This window comes from Vombatus ursinus, unplaced genomic scaffold, assembly GCF_900497805.2.
Source record: "Vombatus ursinus unplaced genomic scaffold, bare-nosed wombat genome assembly UNPS02014841.1, whole genome shotgun sequence".
NCBI classification, from domain to species: Eukaryota; Metazoa; Chordata; class Mammalia; order Diprotodontia; family Vombatidae; genus Vombatus; species Vombatus ursinus.
The window spans coordinates 4,210,394-4,230,284 of NW_020954619.1; the positions used below are offsets into that span (position 1 = coordinate 4,210,394).

The following is a 19,891-nucleotide window of genomic DNA, read 5'->3' on the forward strand; positions in this document are numbered from 1 at the left end:
AAGAGCTGCTATAAATATTTTTGTACATATGGGTCCTTTTCCCTTTTTTAATGATCTCTTTGGAATACAGACCTAGTAGTGATATTGCTGGATCAAAGGGTATGCACAGTTTTATAGTCATTTGGGCATAGTTCCAAAATGCACTCCAGAATGGTTAGATCAGTTCAAAGCTCTACCAACAGGGTATGTGTGTCCCAGTTTTCCCACATCCCCTCCAATATCCAACATTTTCCTTTTTTGTCATATTAGCCACTCTGCATTTTTCTGATCAATAGTGATTTAGAGCATTTTTTCATATGACTGTAGCTTTGATTTCTTTGTCTGAAAACTGCCTGTTCATATCCTTTGACCATTTATCGATTGGAGAATGACTTGTCTTTTTATAAATGTGACTCAGTTGTCTACACATTTGAGAAATGAGGCCTTTTTTTCCCCTCATTTTAACCTCAAGTATTTATTGATATGTCAAAGAATACAATTTTAATGGAGCAGTAAGGCACAACCGTGGATTAAAAACTTAAATGTGTACGTCATGAAGTACTTCACTAATACATCATAATTGGACAATTCTTGTCTTTTATATAACAATTCCTGTATTGCATCTTTTGAGCAGTAAGCTTGATTCCTTCCCTCTGGAGAATGTCACTGGCAGTTTGCGTCTACTCTGCTCCATGTGACTACCTCCTTATCCCACCCCTCTTTTTCAGCTGGTATTCTGATTCAGGATAAGTCAGCAAAAATCCCATGCATACCTTGATCAGTGTTCTCATGTAAAAAAGCAAGCAAGCAATGAGTCAGGAAAAAGCCAGTCTAGGGCAGATACAGAAATTAATCAACTCATACAGCAGTTAGCATGGCATAGCCTGATTCAGGGAAGTCTCGGGCTGACTTTGGCAGGAAAGTTGCTCTGGCTTTTTTCAAGGAACTATAAACCCACCCCAGAATATGCTATCAGTGCCCGACTCTTTGTTTCTGAAGAAACAGCTGTATATATGAGGAGCTAGAAAGCTAGTTAACCAGGAGACTAATTTTGCAATCGGGCAGCTAGGTGGTGCAGGGGGTAGTATACCGGGCCTAGAGTCAGGAACACATTTTCCTGAGTTCAAATCCAGTCTCAGACCCTTACTAGCTGTGTGATCCTGGACAAGTCACTTAACCCTGTTTGCCTCAGTTTCCCTATTTGTAAAATGAGCTGGAGAAGGAAATGGCAAATCATTCCAGTATCTTCACCAAGAAAACCCCAAATGGGGTCACAAAGAGTTGGACATGACTGAAAAACTTTGTAATACATTCATCTCTTTGGACCTGTAACATGAGCTGGCTATGAATTCCAGCATAATCATTTGTAAGTGTTGATTTTAAAGGGAATCTGTGTGCAAAATAAAGTATTGCTCCAGCTATTGGTTCTGGTCCATTCACATCTTTGGTTTTATCATTATCTTTGACTGGTTGGAAGTGGGTCAGGTGTTCTCACATATCCACAGAATTATACTAGGTCCTCTCTCTCTCAGGGAAGAAGGCATTTGATGATCTGCTCCCCCAGGGTCTTGCCGGCAAGTCCTGGAATCCCCTGGAAGTCTTCCAGGCGTACCATTCTCTCCTTTGTCTAGGCTAGTAAAATAGCTGTAGAGACGGAGATTTGACTCTGGGAAAAGCCAGTCTCTATTTTTATCCCTTCGAATTCTTTATCCCTCGATAATGTGGAGACTGACGACATCCTCTGGAGGTGGCAGCAGAGGTAGCAGCAGCAGGGGGACAGGGGAGTGGGAAAGGGAAGGAAAGGATTAGGATCAGGAAGGGAAATGCCAAAAAACAGTTTTTAGTGAAAGCACTGATCTTCTCTGAAGTACTCATAAATGTATTTTGAAAACATTAAAAACTGAAATTCTGCTAAATACTCTCACATTTATTCTGAATTTTGGATATAGTACTATTGATTTTGGTTTCATTCCATTGTCTTTTACTCTTTTTTTTTTTTTTTTTTGTGAGGCAGTAGGGGGTTAAGTGACTTGCCCAGGGCCACACAGCTAGTAAGTGTCAAGTGTCTGAGGTTGCATTTGAACTCAGGTCCTCCTGCCTCTAAGGCTGGAGCTTTACACACTGCACCACCTAGCTGCCCCACCTTGGCTTTTACTCTTAACAGGAAAAGAAACTGTTTTTGTCTCCACTGCAGATTTTCCCTGTATTAGAGATGATTCATGCTACTCTTTGTTTGTTGTCTTACATTGTGTAATTTTTTTTTACGGTATAGTTGGAAAAAATTACATGCTTTGACCACACTTCATCATAAAACATTTTCCTGTTCATTGAAACAAAACACCATGTGCTCTTTCTGAATAAACAGTACTGACCCAGATTCCTTTCCACAGTTGCAAAAATTCTGAATTTAAAACAAGGAAACAACTTGATACTTCACCCATTGTTGTGCTGTTTCTTTTGTTCAGATTATATATGTGAACTCTAAGTGCTTCAGCAAAAATATATGTTTTGTTAAATCCTAGATAAGTTCCCTGGAAGGGAAACAAGGACAGATGGATGCTATGAAATGTGAAATTAGTCTGGCAGTTATAAAATAAAAATATTACTTTTGATTTTAACACGATACCTCAAGCCTGAAACTTAATGTGATAGACTACGTTCAGTTGTGCTAAGTGGGATGCAAGGACTATTTATGAGAAAATCAAAAGGTACTCATGGCATCCTGCTAAGTTTTGACAAACCAGCACCAAATACTTCCCCATTACCTGGTATGTTTTATAAAAACTGAATACTGTGATACTTATTATCACTTAAGCCCACCTGGGACAATTAGGTGGTACAATGAATGGAGTCAGGAAAAGCTGAGTTCAAATCCAGCCTCAGATCCTTACTAGCTTTGTGACCCTGGTCAAGTCACTTAACTCTGTTTGCCTCAGTTTCCTCAATTGTAAAATGGAGATTACAATAGTACCCACCTCCCAGGGTTGTTATTAGGATCAAATGAGATGATATTTGTAAAAGACTTAGCACAGTGCCTAAAATATAGTAGATGCTTAATAAATGCTTATTTTTTTCCTTCCTTAAGTAAGAAATGCTCTGGGAATGAAGTTCCTTTATTACTATGTCAGCCATATTTAAAAACATTTTTTCCAAAATGTGCCAAGTAGTGCTAGCTTGGCATTATATGGCCAAATAGTATTCCCACTAATTTGCCCATAAAACAAATGTAAACAAATATATAAGACCCAGCTTTTCCTATACAACTTTTATTTGTTCTGATCTATAGCATGCTGATGAATCTCTAGTCTCCTTGATAGGAATACTCCCTTGAAGGCTACAGATCAATCCCATTTTGTGCCTTCAGTCTCATATAGTTTTCATGCATGTTGACCCATAAATTTGCCACAGGAAGTCCACATACTCCTCAGTAGAAGCTTATCAGTCTTGGCAATGGGTTCTTGGGCGTCCATGTTATTGTAGGGTGAAGAATTCAGGAGATAAAAAAAGAGACCCTCCTAAAATTCTCTCTCTGCTCACTTCTACCTCTTGACTTCCTTGGAGTCTAAGTTAAAATTCCATTGAATCTTTGAAATATTGTGAAGTTGATGAGGTTTATATTCAGCCCTACTGAATAGGGCTGTTAAAAAGTTTAAAAACAAATTATTAATAAAATTCTTAAAAGCTCTGAGCCCCCAGATGATTTTTGGCTACAAGAATGGAACTGAGCCTTTCCAGCTACCTAGATTCTTTATAGTCAATTAGATTGACTTTTGCCCTTATCCACACACTATCAAAGGCACTAACTTGAGATGCAGTTAAAAGTACCTTTATCAAGAAAATAAAATCCTTAAAATACAACCACAAGACAAATTTAGAGGAAACAGTAGTAAACAAGGTCATCTATTTATATGTGGCAATAAAATAAAAGGGGGACTCAGAGAGTAGATTTAACATTGTTAAGGTAGTGTCTTAGAGTAGGCATAGTTCATTCACTCTCTGCTAGATTCTTTTAAGGGAAAGAAATGAGACAGAGAAAGAAAAATATTCCAGTCAGTACAAAGCTTAGGAGTTCTTCAAAGCATCCTCCATCTGCTGCTGTTGCTTGCTGCTACTGTGGTTGTCACTCTCTGCCCCCCTTGTAGATTCACTTCTTTATGTCTCTTGAAGAACAAGTAAAAACTGCCACTGTAGCAGAAAACTTCATGCTGTGGTTCTATGATAGCTCTTTCCTTCCCTGGGCAAGGGAAAAATTACAACTTCCAGGATTTTAACAACTTAGCCATTCTTGCAAGGCAGCCAGTCTGGGACTTACCTGAGTGACTGTGGCATATGCCACAGGATCTAATTCATGCTGGAGTGGGGGGCGGGGGTAGGGTGTGTGTGTCTATGTGAAAAGAATATAATTAGAAAGGAGATTTAAAATGTGTTTTTGTCATGTGTTCTGCTTCTTTCCCTGACTAGGTTCTAGGGGCTAATCAAACTGTTAGAAGTGCATCTCATTATCCATGACTTTTTATCAGGAGCTAGAATCCGCCATACTCTAGTTATATTAGATGGCAGGGAACTTTCTATCTAGACCAGTGTTTCCCAATCAAACTATGCCCATGGATCAGTAAAATATATGCATTCTTTACTGTGATGTCATCTCACTGCCTCTGTTTTAGTGTGGTGACTCAGCATCTCAGAACATGAGAGGTTAGGGTGATAGAAGGAAAATGAAGCAAACAGAAGGAAAATGAGCAGAATACAAGGAGAAGTAGGGGTCTTCTGATTCATTGAGCAGTCAAGATTGGGAAAGGAGAAGAGTGTAGCCAATATAGAGGTGATGGCCTGAGGGGAAAACTGATGAGTAAAGGGATTAGAAGTCATAGTAAGGATAAAGAATAGATTTAGAAATCATAAAGCAGATGGAAAAATGGAGTGCTAAAAGGTTATGATCAAATTAAGGAAATTCATGGTTCATAAACATGGAGGAAAAATATTTGTGAATGATGGCAAGCTAAAAAATAGGACTATTTATGTACCTAAGGTACAGTGATAGGAGTATGTCATAGAAACTGAAAGGAATTGGGAAGTTGGGATATTTAAGGGAGTATCAATATGCATATTGAAGTTCTTTAGTAAGAGGAAAAGAGTTGGGGTGGAAAGACTGTGAGCTAGGCACTAAGCACTGAAGTCATTGAGGAAGGAATGAGAATGTCCTGTAGGTCAAGAGATTATCTATCAGAATCTGGTCTGGGTGATAAATTTGATTAGTATGAACTTCAAAGGAGGAGAGGTTGCTAAGTGATGGTGGTACAGGAAGAATTTGGAAATAACAATGGGTAGCATTCCATTGTATAAAGTCCAGGGAGTGGAATGAGATCCCAGTGTAAAGAGGTTTCTGTGACATGGTAAAAAACAGTCCAGAGAGTCAGGAGTGCAGGCTGATGAGGAATGAAGACCGGTAAGAAAGAGAGCATGAGTGAAAGGCAAATAGTACTAGACAGCGATGCACTATCATCAGGTGGGAGCCAGAAGACAAAAGGAGCAACTCCACACATTTTCACCAGCTGTCTCACATGCCTGAAATTTTTTCCCTCCTCCTCACTACTTCTTGACATCCTTGGAGTCTAAGCTAAAATTCCACCTTCTACAAGAAGCCATTCCTGATCCCCCTAAACAATAGTGCCTTCGCTCTGAATTATGCCCAATTTACCCTGTACTTATCTTGTTTGAACATGGTTGTTTGCATGTTGTCTTTCCCAGTAGACTATGAGATCAAGAACTGTTTTTACCTTTTAATCTCCAGTGCTTAATGTACTAATGTACAGTGACTGGCACACAGAAGGTGTTTAATAAAAGCTCATTGACTTAATTTAAAAAGTGTTAATTATGGAGTAAGGATCCCAGAGAATACAGTGGAAGACATGGTTAGATCTGGTGTGGGACATTGAGAGGGTAGGATTGAATAGGATGGGAGTAAAGGAGCAAACAGCTATGATAGGGAATAGGGTTTACATATCAGCAGCTAGGGTCTTCAGAATCACCAGGATGAGGAGAGGAAGAGGGTTTGGGAATATAAGAACCATTGAAGAATGAATTCAAGTGGAGTTTCAGTTGTTGGAGAAGGGAGGCATGTGATTAGGTTGTTGAAGGTCTTCCCTCAGGGGAGGTAGTAAAGTTGTGTCTAGGGAAGCTTCCCCTCTGCCCCTATAAACTGAAAGAAGTGAAGGCATGGCCTGGGGGAATCCAGTCAAAGGAAGGAGGTAGAAGAGTGAAGTAGGTCTAGCTGGGGGATGTCCCTAGTATCACTGGAGGTCAGAAGAGACAGAGGGCAAAAGAGGGTGGCCAGAATCAGGGGCTGGTATAGGAGTCTCAAGTAAGATCCTGGGAGTCATGCAACCCTGATTTCACTAGAGCCTTCACCTCTTCCCATAGCTGAGACTAGTAAAAAGAAGTTTGGTATTACCTGAGAAAGGAATTTAATATACATTTGCTGTCCTTCCTCCAGTTACTTAAATTCTCCTTCATATTCTCACGTTTTTGGGGACATGCTCATCATTTTATTGATGATATAATGTTGACAGGACTAGATAAGGCCATAGAGGCAGAGGCCCTACATTACATGGTAGATGGTAGTAGAAAAGCGGCCCAAAGTGATTTCAGGGTCTGACTTAGTCAAGTTTAGGGTGAACACAATGGATTGGAGAATTTTGATGATTCTGACTGTTGCCTCTACTTTTACTCTCCCACAGTCTATAAAGGAAGTGTAGAGGCCTACTGGATTGCCTAGATTCTGGAGAGCTCATATTCCCCATGTGGGGATGGCCTCTAATGAGTCACTCAAAAGTCTTCTTCCTTCAAGTAGAGCCCAAAACAGGCCATAGTTCTGTAACACCTAAAATGGACTATCCAGCAGTCCCTTCCCCTGGATCCTTATGATTCTGTGGTGCTTATATTTTGGGGGGAACTAAAAACTATTCCCCACTACATAAATAGTCAAAGGATATAAACAAATAATTCTCAAGAGAATGGCAAATAATTAACAACCTTATGAAAAGATGCTCTAAATTCACTAATAATAAGAGAAATGCAGATCAAAATAACTTTGAAGTTTCATTTCACACTCAACAAATTGGGAAAGACATATCAGTGTTGGAGAGCTTGTGAAAAGACAGGCAAACTAATGCGTTCTTGGTGGAATTGTGAATTAGTCCAGACAATTAGGAGAGCAATTTGAAATTCTGTGGAGAAAATGACTAAAATGTCCAAGATTTTGACTCAAGAAATTCCATTGTGGGGTATAAATCCCAAGGAGGTCAAAGATAGAAAGAAATGGTCCATATACACCAAAATATTTTTGGTAATACTTTTTGTAGCATCAAAGAATTGCAAATAAAGTAGATGCCCATGGATTGGGAAATGGCTAAACAATGTTATATTGCACCTTAAGTGGCAGATTATGTAGCATTATAAGTGGCTTTATGGATTTTCTTTCATTCACTGTTGCCATCTCTTGTCTAAACCATCAGGGATGGTAGAATTCATGGGCCTTAACCACTAAAAAAAGGTAGAAGGTGTGTCACTAGAGGACTACTAGGGGGAGATAGGGGGACAACTCCAAGAGTTGATGCCAGACATTACTGTAACTGCTAAGCACTTAGGCCATTAGTCTGTCATGACTAGTGGTATGAGGGAATGTGCTAGGAACTATTAGGAGTAATGAGACATTAAGTTTTCTGCAGTTTTTGTTTCTCTGTAGCAATAACCTTGTAATGATTTATTTCTTTTCTCTTCTTTCAGCTGTTTTTATTTTTTTATTTGGTTTATTTCTTGTTTTGAGGTATTCAGCTAGAAGTGGTCTTAGAGGCATTCTCTCACTCCAGCAAGTTGTTGGAAGTCTCCAGTAGTAACTAGCAGCATGTGAGTATGAGTGGAGCTGGATGTGGGAATTATCCAGAGTTGGGGTTTGGTAAAACCTGAATAGGACAAAAAGGCAAGGGATTCAGGGTTTAAAACACAGGGTGATGACTAAGAATGGAGAAAAGTGGGGGCAGCGAGGTGGCATAGAAGATAGAGCACTGGTCCTGGAGTCAGGAGGACCTGAGTTCAAATCCAGCCTCAGACACTTACTATCTGTGTGATCCTCGGCAAGTCACTTAACTCCTGACTGCCTCCAAAAATGAAAAGAAAAGTGAGACCCTATCAGGGGTGATGTATTGGGACAAGAGGAGCTCAAAATAAAATTGAGAATAAAAAACATGTTTAGGAGGAGTAAGACACATGAAGAAATGTAAGCATAGGAAGTCATATTCAAAGAAGAATTTCAGAGTTAAAAATCCTGGAAGCATTATAATTATAGATGATAGTGAGACCTAAGATGTGATCATAACTATGGTTCGCTGATGCAGAGTTAAGGTGGAAGTCATAGGGCTTGAACTGGAACACTATGGTGTTGGAAGATGCATCAACACATATAATGAAGTCACTGAATATGAGACTAGGGTTTGGGCTTGAAATGAAGACTGAATCAGGTTATTACACCCCTGAAGAAGGAGGGAAAATGAGCTGGAGGCCGGTAGATGGCTGTGACAAGATTTGTCCTGGGTGATCCAGATGAATGGAGTGAACTTCAAAGGAAGAGAGGTTGCTGAGTGATGGGGAGTGGCAAAAGGATAGTCTGGAAATGGCAGTGAGGATGATATACCTACTTCTCCTTCTGTTTTGTTTTTTTTGTTTTTTTTGGAGAGCATGAGAGAAGCACCTGAGCCAGGAAAGGGTGGTGAGGGATGTAGCACATTCTACTGGGAACTCTATTTCCATGAATACCATTAGATGGGCAGACTATGAGAAGATATAAAAGATAAAGCAAAGTTTGTTAATAATAGAGCTGGAGTTATGGAAGGTACAGTGAAATAGTAGAATAAAAGAGCACATGGATGATGGAGGGGGCAGTATAGAGTGGACAAGGCAGAGGTAACAAGAAGAAAGGATTCTGGCCTCATCATATTGCAACTCAGATTACAGGGATAAAGACAGGAGCTGAGTCTGTCCCCATGATAGGATGGGGAAAACAACAGATAGACAGATTGATAGATAGAGATAAATAGGTAGACAGATATACAGACATACATCTAGCCAGATTTTATATATAGATATGTAGGTAGATACATACATACATAATACATGCAGAATAGGATAATTTTAGAGGAGAAGGCTTGAAATAAGGGGAACACAAAAAGCCTCATGAAGAAGAGGGTATTTGAAATAAGTCTTGGAAGAAGCCAGGGATGTCAAGAGGCAGAAGTAAAGAGGGAAACCATCTCAGGAATGGGGAAGTCAGTGTAAACGCTCAGGGATGGGAGATGAAGTAAGAAGTTATCTAAGAAGAAGAAGACTGTCATATCTATACTTTAGGAAGATCATTTTGGCAGCTGTGTAGAGAGGATGGTGTAGAGTGGGGAGACCCTTGAGGCAGGGAGACCAATTAAAACGCTATTGCAATGGTCTAAGTAAGAGGTGATAAAGGCTTGAATTGGGGTGGTAATTATGTGACTGGAAGGAAGGGTGGATATGGTAAAGATAGAAACAAGATTTAGTAACTGAATGAATATTTGGGAGTGAGGAGTCCAGGATGAAGCTTTGGCAGTGAACAACCTGGATTACTGGGAAGATTATGATATACATAGTAATCCAGGTTCACTACCAAAGCGTCATCCTTTCATTTAGTAATAGAGAGATTCAGAAGGGGGGGAAGGTTTTGAATTTAAGATGCTTACAGGACATTCAATTCAAAATGCCCAGTAAGCAGTTGAAGATGTGGGTTTGGAACTCAGAAGAGAGACAAGGACTAGCTGTATAGATTTTGGAGTCATCTGTATAGAGATGACATGATTACTGATATCACCAAGAAAGATAGAAATAAAAGAGGAAGAGAAGACCCAGGACAGAGCCTTAGGAAAGACCCACAGTCACAGGGCTTAAGAAGGATGAAGATTCAGCAAGAGACTGAAAAGGTGTAGTCAGAAATCCATTTGCCTTTTGGGAAAATACATATGCCTGTTAGCCCTTCCGAGTGGGCTACTGCTTTTAATCTGCCTGATAGAGATTCATTACACATTATGCCAGCAAGCATTTATTAAGTACCTACTGTGGCAGGAACTATACTAAGTGCTGGGGATAAAAGTCAGTCTAAAAAGGAAGAGACAACATGCAAACAACTTTGTGCATACAAGTTATATATAGGATAAATTGGGAGTAGTCTCAAAAGGAAGCCTTCTTGTGGAAGGTGAGACCAGCTGAGACTTGAAGGCCGCCAGGGAAGCTAGGAGATGAATAAGGGAAGACCAGTGTTCCCCATATGAGAGACAGCCAGTGAAAGTACTCCAATTTGGGAGATGAAATGGTGTGTGTAAGGAGCAATAAGGGAGCCAAGGTCACTGGATCACAGAGTATGTCAGAGGGAGAAAGAAGGATGTAAGATTGGAAAGGTAGGAAGGGGCGAGGTTATGAAGGGTTTTGAAAGACAAACAGAAGATTTGATCTTAGAGATAATAGGGAATCACTGGAGTTTATTGAGTGGGGAGGGAAAAGATGACATGGTCAGATAGTCTCTATGAAAATCAGTTTTTAGGTGAATGGAGGGTAGATTGGAATTAGGAGAGACTTGAGGCAGGGAAACCAACCAGCAGGCAAGTGCAATAGTTCAGGCATGAGGTGATGAGGGACTGCACTGGTGTGATCTCAGTGTTGAGAAGAGGCACATACAAGAGATGTTTTGAAGGTTGAAACAACAGGACTTGGCAATTAATTGGATACAGGTGGGGGAGGGTGAGAGAGAGTGAGGAGTCAAGGATGACTTAAAGACTGGATGCCTGGGAGGATGTTATCTACAGCATTAACAGGGAACTTGGCTGTATTTTTTCCAGAAGCCATTCACACATATGTATCCAAATCTACAGAAACCTTGACATTTGGGTTTTTGCATCTTTAGCTAACATATGGTAGAAAGGGGGTAGAATCCATTGTTTGGAATTTTAATGCATAACAAAGGTCTCTTTTATTTCAAGAGTTAAGCTATGTTAGATAAAAGACACGAATTTCCACTTAATACTAATTGTTTTTTGATGATTCATTTTAATGTGCTATAGTGGAAAGAGGACAGGACTTGACATTAGAGGATTTAGATTCAAACTCTAGCGACTTTGCCCTTTACTGTTCTTGTTGTTGTTCAGTTTGTTTCAGTTGTGTCCAACTCTTTGTGACCCCATTTGAGGTTTTCTTGGCAAAGATACTGGAGTGGTTAGTCATTTCCTTCTACAGCTCATTTTACAGATGAGGAATCTGAGGCAAACAGTGACTTGCCCAGGGTCACATAGCTAGTAAGTGTCTGAGGCCAAATTTGAACTCAGGAAGAAGTCTTCCTGACTCCAGGCTCAGCACTCCAACCACTGTATCACCTCACTGCCACTAACTAGCTATGACTTAATCTTCTTCCTGGGACTTCACTTTTAGCATCTGCATGTAACCAGCAGGTAGAGCTATTTGGTAAGATTTGTAGGTTGAAGGTGAAGATCTACTCCTTTCTCTCTTAGGGTATGTTCACTTATCACTTCTCCACCTGCTTCAACTGCTCTCTTAGCCAGACTCGATTCTCTTTTATTTAGTAAGCACCTTTTAGGCAGTGCCTCACAGAGGCTAGGAATACATATTAGCTTCAAAAGAAAAGAATAGTGAGTAATGATTTATGCCTGAGGCTCGCTGCCTCTGAGAAAAGCTTCCAACTTTTCTCCAAACCTGCTATACCATCTTAGTCTATTCTCAAGACTTCTGCGTAGTTTAGGGTAAATAATCTCCAATCTATATTTAATATCTCTAGCTACTTAGCAGTTTGAGTTATTAGTAATTAAAAATCAAAACTATTAAGATTATCTCATGATTTTCAGCTGGAGGATGGAGGAAAACAAATTCATTTTACCCTGGAACTGTCTTTTGCCTTCCTTTGTATCTCCAGTGCTTAGCAGAGTTTCTGAAACATAGTAGGCATTTAATAAGTGCTTATTGACTTATAGACAGAGATTTGTCCTTTATTTCTGCATATCATATATCATTTACTAGCCTTTTCTGATATAGTCCCTCTGTATATAATTAATAATAGACATGAATCACATACAAGTTATGACTGATCACAGTTTTATGTGAAAAATATCAGGGATTAGGAACTGCTTAAAGAAAGACGTTTGGAAGTAAATCTCTGCCATCTGCAGTCAGAGGGAGGAGAGGGAGAAGTTAACATACTTCCTCAACTTTTTTGCAGATCCCAAGGAGGAGTAACAGTTCAACAAGCTTCTGCCACACCCATCAGTTTTTGTTTTTTTTTTCCAGTATGATTGCTGGGCCTCTGAAAAGCCATGCCTGCAAGTCTCTGAACTTGTAGCACAAAATGCCTACCCTTCCTCTGATGGCTATTGAGCTATGTTCTGTAAAGGAAAACAAATGCTTATTTCAAAAGCCTTGGAAGGAGGAGGAGAAAGAAAGGGTGCTGTCCTTTGGCACAACCTCATTTTGGGGCTCTGGTTGCTCCAAATAAGCATGGTTCCCACTCAGATATACATTAGATCAAGAAAGCTAATGATCCATAGATCAACGTCTACCAAAAAAGGACATTCCTTCTTTCTTAGGAAGGGTGAAGTCAATTTGGCTTAGTTGTTTGGGATCTGAATTTACTGCTGTCTTGTGAGACAAGTTGTCAGAGGAAGAAGAGGAGGCATCTTCATTATCGTCCACTTTCCCTTAAGACCAGAAGTCTCCTGGGTGGAATGTCAAATTCCTCTGGCTTAGTTGTAGAAATGACAGACATGGACTAGGAAAGGATGTGTTCTGCAACTTAGGCCTGGAAACCAAAGTTTTGATCATTCATTTGTTATTTTGCCTTTTGTAGGAGAGCTGCCTGTCTACTGCTAAGTGCATCATTCAGAGAGAATATGTCTGTGCAGTCTGGCTAGCGTCTTTCTCCATCTTCACTAGCATGCCAAGAAAACAACTGGGACTACAAATCCCAGAATTCATGCCAGTGGGTTTCAAAGATTTTCAGAGTTGGGAAAGTCTGTTTGAATCCCTAGCTGTACGTAAAATGAGGGGGTTGGTCCTTTCCAGTGCCCTAAGATTCCATGATCTTATTTGACCTTCATAACTCTTTGAAATAAGTGCTGCATCATTATACTCATTTACAAATGAGGAAACCAAGGCTTGAAGAGCTTAAGAAACTTACTCAGGGATACATAGTAATTAAGTGTTTAGGGCAGGATCTGAACTCACACTCTAACTGCATTTCATATGGCATTTTAGCCATGTGTCTCTTAACCAATTGTTTTCAGTTTATGAAGAAAAAAAATACCTAAGGTATTTCCATGTGCTACTGGAATTTTCCCATATCTCGGTCAACTGACATTCATTGTTGTCTAAAATGGTTTCTAGGAGTTTAGTTATTTTTTTCCTTTACATATGTTCACGTGCATATTTGCTATGGATATGCATTTATATTAAATATGAAGCAGTGGGAAATATGTCTGATGTTTAAAATTTTAAATAACTTCTATCAAAAGTTCTTTTAGGACATTTTTGGAGGGAGCTGGCCAGGGCTCTAAAGTTTAGAACTTAATCCTGAAGAAAAGCCATTAGGTTCTGTACCTTTATTTTACAGTGTTTGTGATCTTTCTGTACAATTGTTTTAACAGTAATGTCTCTGAAAGTACAAGTATCAGGAGAAGTAAGAGGTCCTAACTAAAGAAATAACTTTCAATTGTCATTCTATAAATAAGCTATAAAATACTACTAGAACTTGGATAGATAAAGATATGATACCATTAAGTATTCCTTAGTATTTGGGGAATTTATCCTCCTCAGACTTCTGGCATTACAAAAAGGACCACATGGATCATTAAGATATTCTTCCCTACAATCATGGGAAGTAGACACAGCCAGGTGGTGCAGTGGATAGGGCACTAGGCCTGGAGTCAGGAAGACCTGCGTTTATATCAGGTCTTAGACACTTACAACTTCTGTGTGCCTCAGTTTCCTCAACTGTAAAATAGGGATAATAATGGCATTTACCTCCCAGGGTTGTCATGAAGACCAAATGAGATAATTGTAAAGCACTTAGTACATAGTACGCCCTTAATAAAATGTTTGTTTCTGTCCTTTCCTGTAGTAGTGTTTGAACAAAAAGTCATGAGCTTGAAGGAAATGCAGTGGAGGCAAGTTAGTATTTCTATGAATGAAAAGTGTTACCATTTGAATTTCCTGACTTCGTTTCCTTGCCTCTCTCAAGTAGTAACTTCCACATTGATATTAAACTGTTTCACGCAGTTGTTGGGGTTTGTTTTTAAACTTCTGGATCCTGAGGGGTATTATCTGACAACATACATGGTACCAAAACGTTCTTCTGGTCTGTGTCCAAATTTCATAACATTTTTATATTTGGTGATTCATTCTCTTCCTTCACCCTTGCATGTATATATATATTTTTTACTATCTTTTTATCCCTTCCAAATTTTACTGAAGACTGTTTCCTGGCAATTTGAGAAGTGAGAAATGTCTGCATGGGGGAAAAAGTGGAGACACATGTTATGTTGTAATTTTAAAAAGGAAACATTGCTCAATGGCAGGCAGATCAAGGAATGGTCTTGTGATGTTTTCTTCTGCTCACATCATGTTCTCCTGTTCTGATCTCTATTACATTCTATTATCCAAGATTCTTCAGGTCAAGTCTTAAAATTCACTAATTATTTCTTGACTAGATGCTATATTCGAGGCAAGGTATTTCACCTTTGTTTTCTTATCTGTAAAATGGGAATACAGATAAGAAAATAAATGTAAGCTCTACATTCCTTTCTAGCTCCAACATTCTGTGATTCTACTTTTCACCTTCTTTATGTTAATGAATGTTTCTTGAATTGGATTTTTTGAATGATAAACATGAATTTATAAATAATAAACATTAATGGTAGAAAAGATATCATTTCTAATTTGTCCAGAAGAGGGCAGCTCAATGCTGGAATCTCTAATAAAGGGCCTAAATGTTGCAAATACAGGGTGTCCCAAAAGCCTTAGGGCAATTTTGAATTATTAAAGGTTTAAAACTACACTTAGACTTTTTGGGACACCCTGCTTTAAAAAAAAACACATAGCAGAATAATGTTGGTTCAGGGCTTGGGGACTAGGATTTTCATTTAATTTGTTAAATATTAAGTGTGAACACTTCAGAGGGTAGAGAGATTAACTGGTGTAGACACAAAAGCCCTTCTGAACATGTGCCCTGATTTTGAAATATTGCTGAGCTACTTGTTCCTGAAAGATAATTACTGAGATCATATTGACCTTTCATTAGATTTTTTTCTGATGCAGTTCTGACCATAGATTTCAACTACTCTGGGAACTTCCAGGATACAAAGTCCTTTCATTGTTATAGACTGGCAACTGATCGATAATTTAGAGAGTTGTCCGAGGTACTGAAAGGTTGAATGATTTTTGTGTGTTCTCATGGCAACAGCCAAACATGTGTCCGAAAAAGTACTTGAACCCAGGTCTTCCCGACTCCGAGCCTAGCTAGTCCTCACTTCACTACAGCATGCTACTTTTTTCTGCATACTGCATCTGGATTAATCATGATTTTCTACAACTAACACAGTGAATAAAATTAGAAATCCTTTTGCATCACAAGTTTTCCTTGAGCTCCTTCATTCCACATATTAGTATTTCCCCTACATATACATTCTTCATGTGTTTTCTAACCACAAACATTGGAAAGGATTTCTGATCTGTTACACTGGTATCGTGCATAGGTATGTGATATTGCTGAAGAAAATGAAGCAACTAACAGAATTATTAAAAAAAAACAAATTTTCACACATGACTATTATATAGTATTAAAATGTATTATGTGCAAAATCCATTCTTTATCATTTACACAAGGGAATACAACACAGAATGTGCTGAGGGTTTCAGATATGTGACAAAACCAATGCAAAAAAAAAGGTACAGATCCTTCCAAGTAATCAACAGCTACAAATCTTTACATGTAGCAGAGCTGTTAACTACCTGGATTGTACACTGACAGAAGAACCAAAATTTACTGCACTCTTAAACAGGTCTTACAAGCACATGCAAATTTAATTTCAATGTACACTTCTGTAACTCAAAGGCATTTTTTCAATGGCTTTCTAGATAGCCCTTTTCCCCTTAACAGCATCAATCAATACACATCCTTGTTTTCAACTCAGAGCAATTTGATGCTGTTAGCTTTGATTTACTGGGAGAGAACATTAGTGTTATCATTGATTCTCTTGGTTGGTTTTTGAAAATTCTTTATGAAAGTAAATCACATTCAAGAAAGATATTGCCAAGTCACAATGCACATTTACAATACTTTAAGCAGACGTGATTCCTTCCATCTCCTTCCCCCACATTCTGTAAGTAGCCTGAACCAGCAGACTAACAGTTCATTCCTAGGTTATGTTCTATGCATTCTCCCTCTTCCTTTCTCTACATTCAGTTCTTCCATTACTCCCAGCATCACTTGTTGGTTAAAAACAAAACAAAACAAAACAAAACAAAACACACTGTGCATGAACAAAACTCAAGAAAACAGTAATCAGACTTATCTACAGGCATTCAGAGGCCAGTGTCAGTGATACAAGTTGCTTAAGGAAACCCAGCAGTCTCTCTTTTTAAAAAATTGTCCAAATGTCCAGTTACAGAAAAGAGGAACTTCTTAATGCAATACTCTAAAACCAGCAAGAGATTTATTTTTTGTATATTAAATGTTAAAAATCACATGCATAATTATAGAATATTTTATAGTTACAAAAATATTTTAAAAACCAACCCTGACAGTTTACCTGCAACTGCTATAAAAATTTCTATGAAATATAAAAACAGAGGCTTTTTATAAAAAAAAAATATTAGTTGTAGGAAAGGATGATGCAACCATCCACAGAACTGTGAGAGTTAATTGATGCACTGCATCGGACAGTCTTGTCAAACACCTGCTGCTGAAATCGAGTACTAGCCTACACAACAACAAATTTATCCAGCATATATACATATGCTTAAATCAAAACGAACCTGTCTAAAGGGTGGATAGAAAATAGACCTCAGGATGATGTAGAAATCAAGTGTCTGAAGGACATTGAAGGAGAAATCCTAACATTCCAAGAAACTCAGCTTGCTTTGCTTGGACACAGTGTAGCTGAAGGTAATCCCAGCCACCACCACTGTATGCATATTCACAATAAGCACTACTCACAGCTTGGCCACTGAGCAAGAGCCTGGATACTACTCACAGCCTGGCCATTGAGCAAGAGACTGGAGCCTGCCTTTCTGAACCTCAGGCATATGGCTGCCAAGAAAGTGACATTCCCAACAACAGCTCATGTGCACTACTGGGAAGAACCCTGCATCCTTCTATGATGTGGAAACATTTTCTTCTTCATTGTTTGGGAAGATAACTCCATATGGATCACTCTTGATTCGTTTGTATACAAAATGGAAGACATGAGGTTGTGGCCGACTGTGTAGTTCAGCCTTGATTTTCTGAGGGTAAGTGTCTTCTGCCAGCTGCTGCCAAGTTTCATCAACGAAAAGAAAGAGGCTGTACTCCTCAGGGTCCTCTACTTTAAACTTTTCAGCACAGAGTTGGCACACATCCTCAGTAGTAATATAGGGCCTCACCAATAAGGTCTTTCCTGTGCAACCACTATTAACCTCCTGGAAGGCAACTCGGAGGTAATTCTGTAGCATGAGAAAAAAAAAAAAGACAACCAGAAACAAAATCAGGACATGCAGAGAACACTGACTGCCAATTTTCTTGGCTCAAAATGTACAAAGCAATCATTAATCATCAAACTAAACTACATCAGGGGATGAGAGTGAAATGAATTTTAATTTATCAAGATATGCCTTCTACCAGGTGAGCAGTGCTTTTTGGAATTTCAGTGCCTGGGGAGAGAAAGTATTTCACTAGAAGGAAAATATTTCTGGGCACACTTATGGCCTCAGTTATTTCTTTCCCTATATCAAAACCTTAATTTGCAAATAGAATTAATAAATGTAGTGAGCGATTTCAAGGCCCTGGTTGGTACTGACCTCCTCACTGGTCAGACACTTGGTGCCTAAGTTCACAGGCCTAGGGACCCATTCCTATGCTGCTGCTGCTTTTTCTTTTAAACTTTGTTTCCCTAAATTCAAGTGGGGACCTGAGGAAATACATTTCTACTTTGTGTATATTATAGCATATGGTATCATCCACAGGATTCTTAAACTTTTTCTACTCTTGACCTCTTCAGCGCTGCAGTTGCGACCCACAGTTTAAGAAGCGCTTAATTCTAAGGGACAAAGAAGATCAGAAGTAGTTGTCAAATGTCTCTCTTCTCTCTGCATACATACACGTAGTGCTTTGTTTTCAATTCCCCCTATCCCTTACCTCCCCTTCACTCAAGACAGCAATAATGATTAATGGCAAATCTGTCAAACACCAAATGTTTATACTTTGAACTTTGAAACTTCTCAATGAGTTGAGCCCACATTCTCTCTCCTTTGACTCTGTTACAAAATGTCTTAAATTTCCACTCTCACCATCAATTTCTTTTAGCAGTGAATGCACACAAATCAGTAAGTTCATTTGGAGATTTAACATTACGTTATGTATCATATATTTGAAGTTTATTTCAATTTTGTGTTTTGCCAAGTATTATTTAGATAACTATAAAATATTTTTTTACCCTTTCAACTTCCTGGGATCCTAAGGTGATATGAAATAAATTATTTCAAAATTTTCAAAACTGATTAAAAACAGAATATTGGCAAATACATTTTAAGAAAAATAAGCCCTTTGTGTACATACACACATTTTTATCATGGACGTAAATTATGGTAGGGTGGGGCCTTGGGCTGGGGGGTGGTGGCAATTACAGGCCTCCAGATGATTGTATATGCAATGTCAGTGAAGTCAAAAGGAAAGACTATGTGGTAGGAGTGGGTAATTCTACGAACACAAATTGTACATGCAGCTGACGGTGTACTTAACATGAGAAAAAGGAAAAATGCAATAAGCCTAACCAGAAGCAATTCCTGCCTTGTGCTATTATTAAACAGAAAGCAACTTGGCCAAGTGAAAACAGGTCAAAAGAGCTTTTAGTCTCAGTTTTTGCAAATTTTTAGCCTTGGGACTTTAGATAAATATCTTAAAGCTTCCAAAGCCCCAGTTTCCACATCTGCAAAATCAGAACAATGATAATACCTGTCTTTTCATCGCCATAGGATTGCTGTCAGGATCAAATGAGATAACATTCATGAGAGTTTTTTGAAAAAATATAAAACATTATCTAAACATAGAAATGGCATGCCACAGTGACTGTAAAGCCAGCCTTTGAGACAGGAAGACTTGGACTGAAGTCTCACTTCTGATCGATATGACTTTGTGACCTTGGTCAAGTCACTTATCCTCTGAGTGCCTCAAGTAACTCTCTAAGACCATAAGTTGCAGAGATTGTATGGACCTGCACAGAGCAAGGGGATTTTTTTATTAATCATATTCTGCATCAATGGAATCATAGGTCAGATTAGAAGTGTTGCTTTTGCACTGAACTTTTTCCTTGCTGAACAAGCTAAATAATTAAAAGGGTCACTTTAAATCTAAAGCTTCAGTCTTCAAATCATATTTAGCTTCTCCAAGCTGAGGATGCTTTTCAAAAAATGGTAGGCTTTTCAGCTTCTCTGTTTGATAAAGAGCCTTGAAAGACAATTACAGAGAATAAACACCAGATAATGAGAGTAGCAGTAAAGGCAGGGAATACACATGGAGGGGTGGGGGGTGGGGAGCTGGGAGAGGGAGCTTCACTCAGTTCCTCTGTTCTTCCTTCTGAAAGACATA

General features: G+C 38.8%; 1 protein-coding gene across 6 annotated transcripts in view; it reads right to left on the minus strand.

Annotated features, from left to right (window-relative positions):
• Positions 1-16,112: 16,112 nt before the first annotated feature.
• Positions 16,113-19,891, minus strand: part of RIN2 (Ras and Rab interactor 2) — a 239,999-nt gene continuing 236,220 nt past the window's right edge. For all 6 annotated transcript variants that reach the window (XM_027840326.1, XM_027840328.1, XM_027840322.1 and 3 more), the window contains one exon: positions 16,113-17,751. In XM_027840326.1, the coding sequence (XP_027696127.1) occupies positions 17,425-17,751 (327 nt within the window). In that variant the 3' untranslated portion in view covers positions 16,113-17,424. The remainder of the gene's footprint in view (positions 17,752-19,891) is intronic.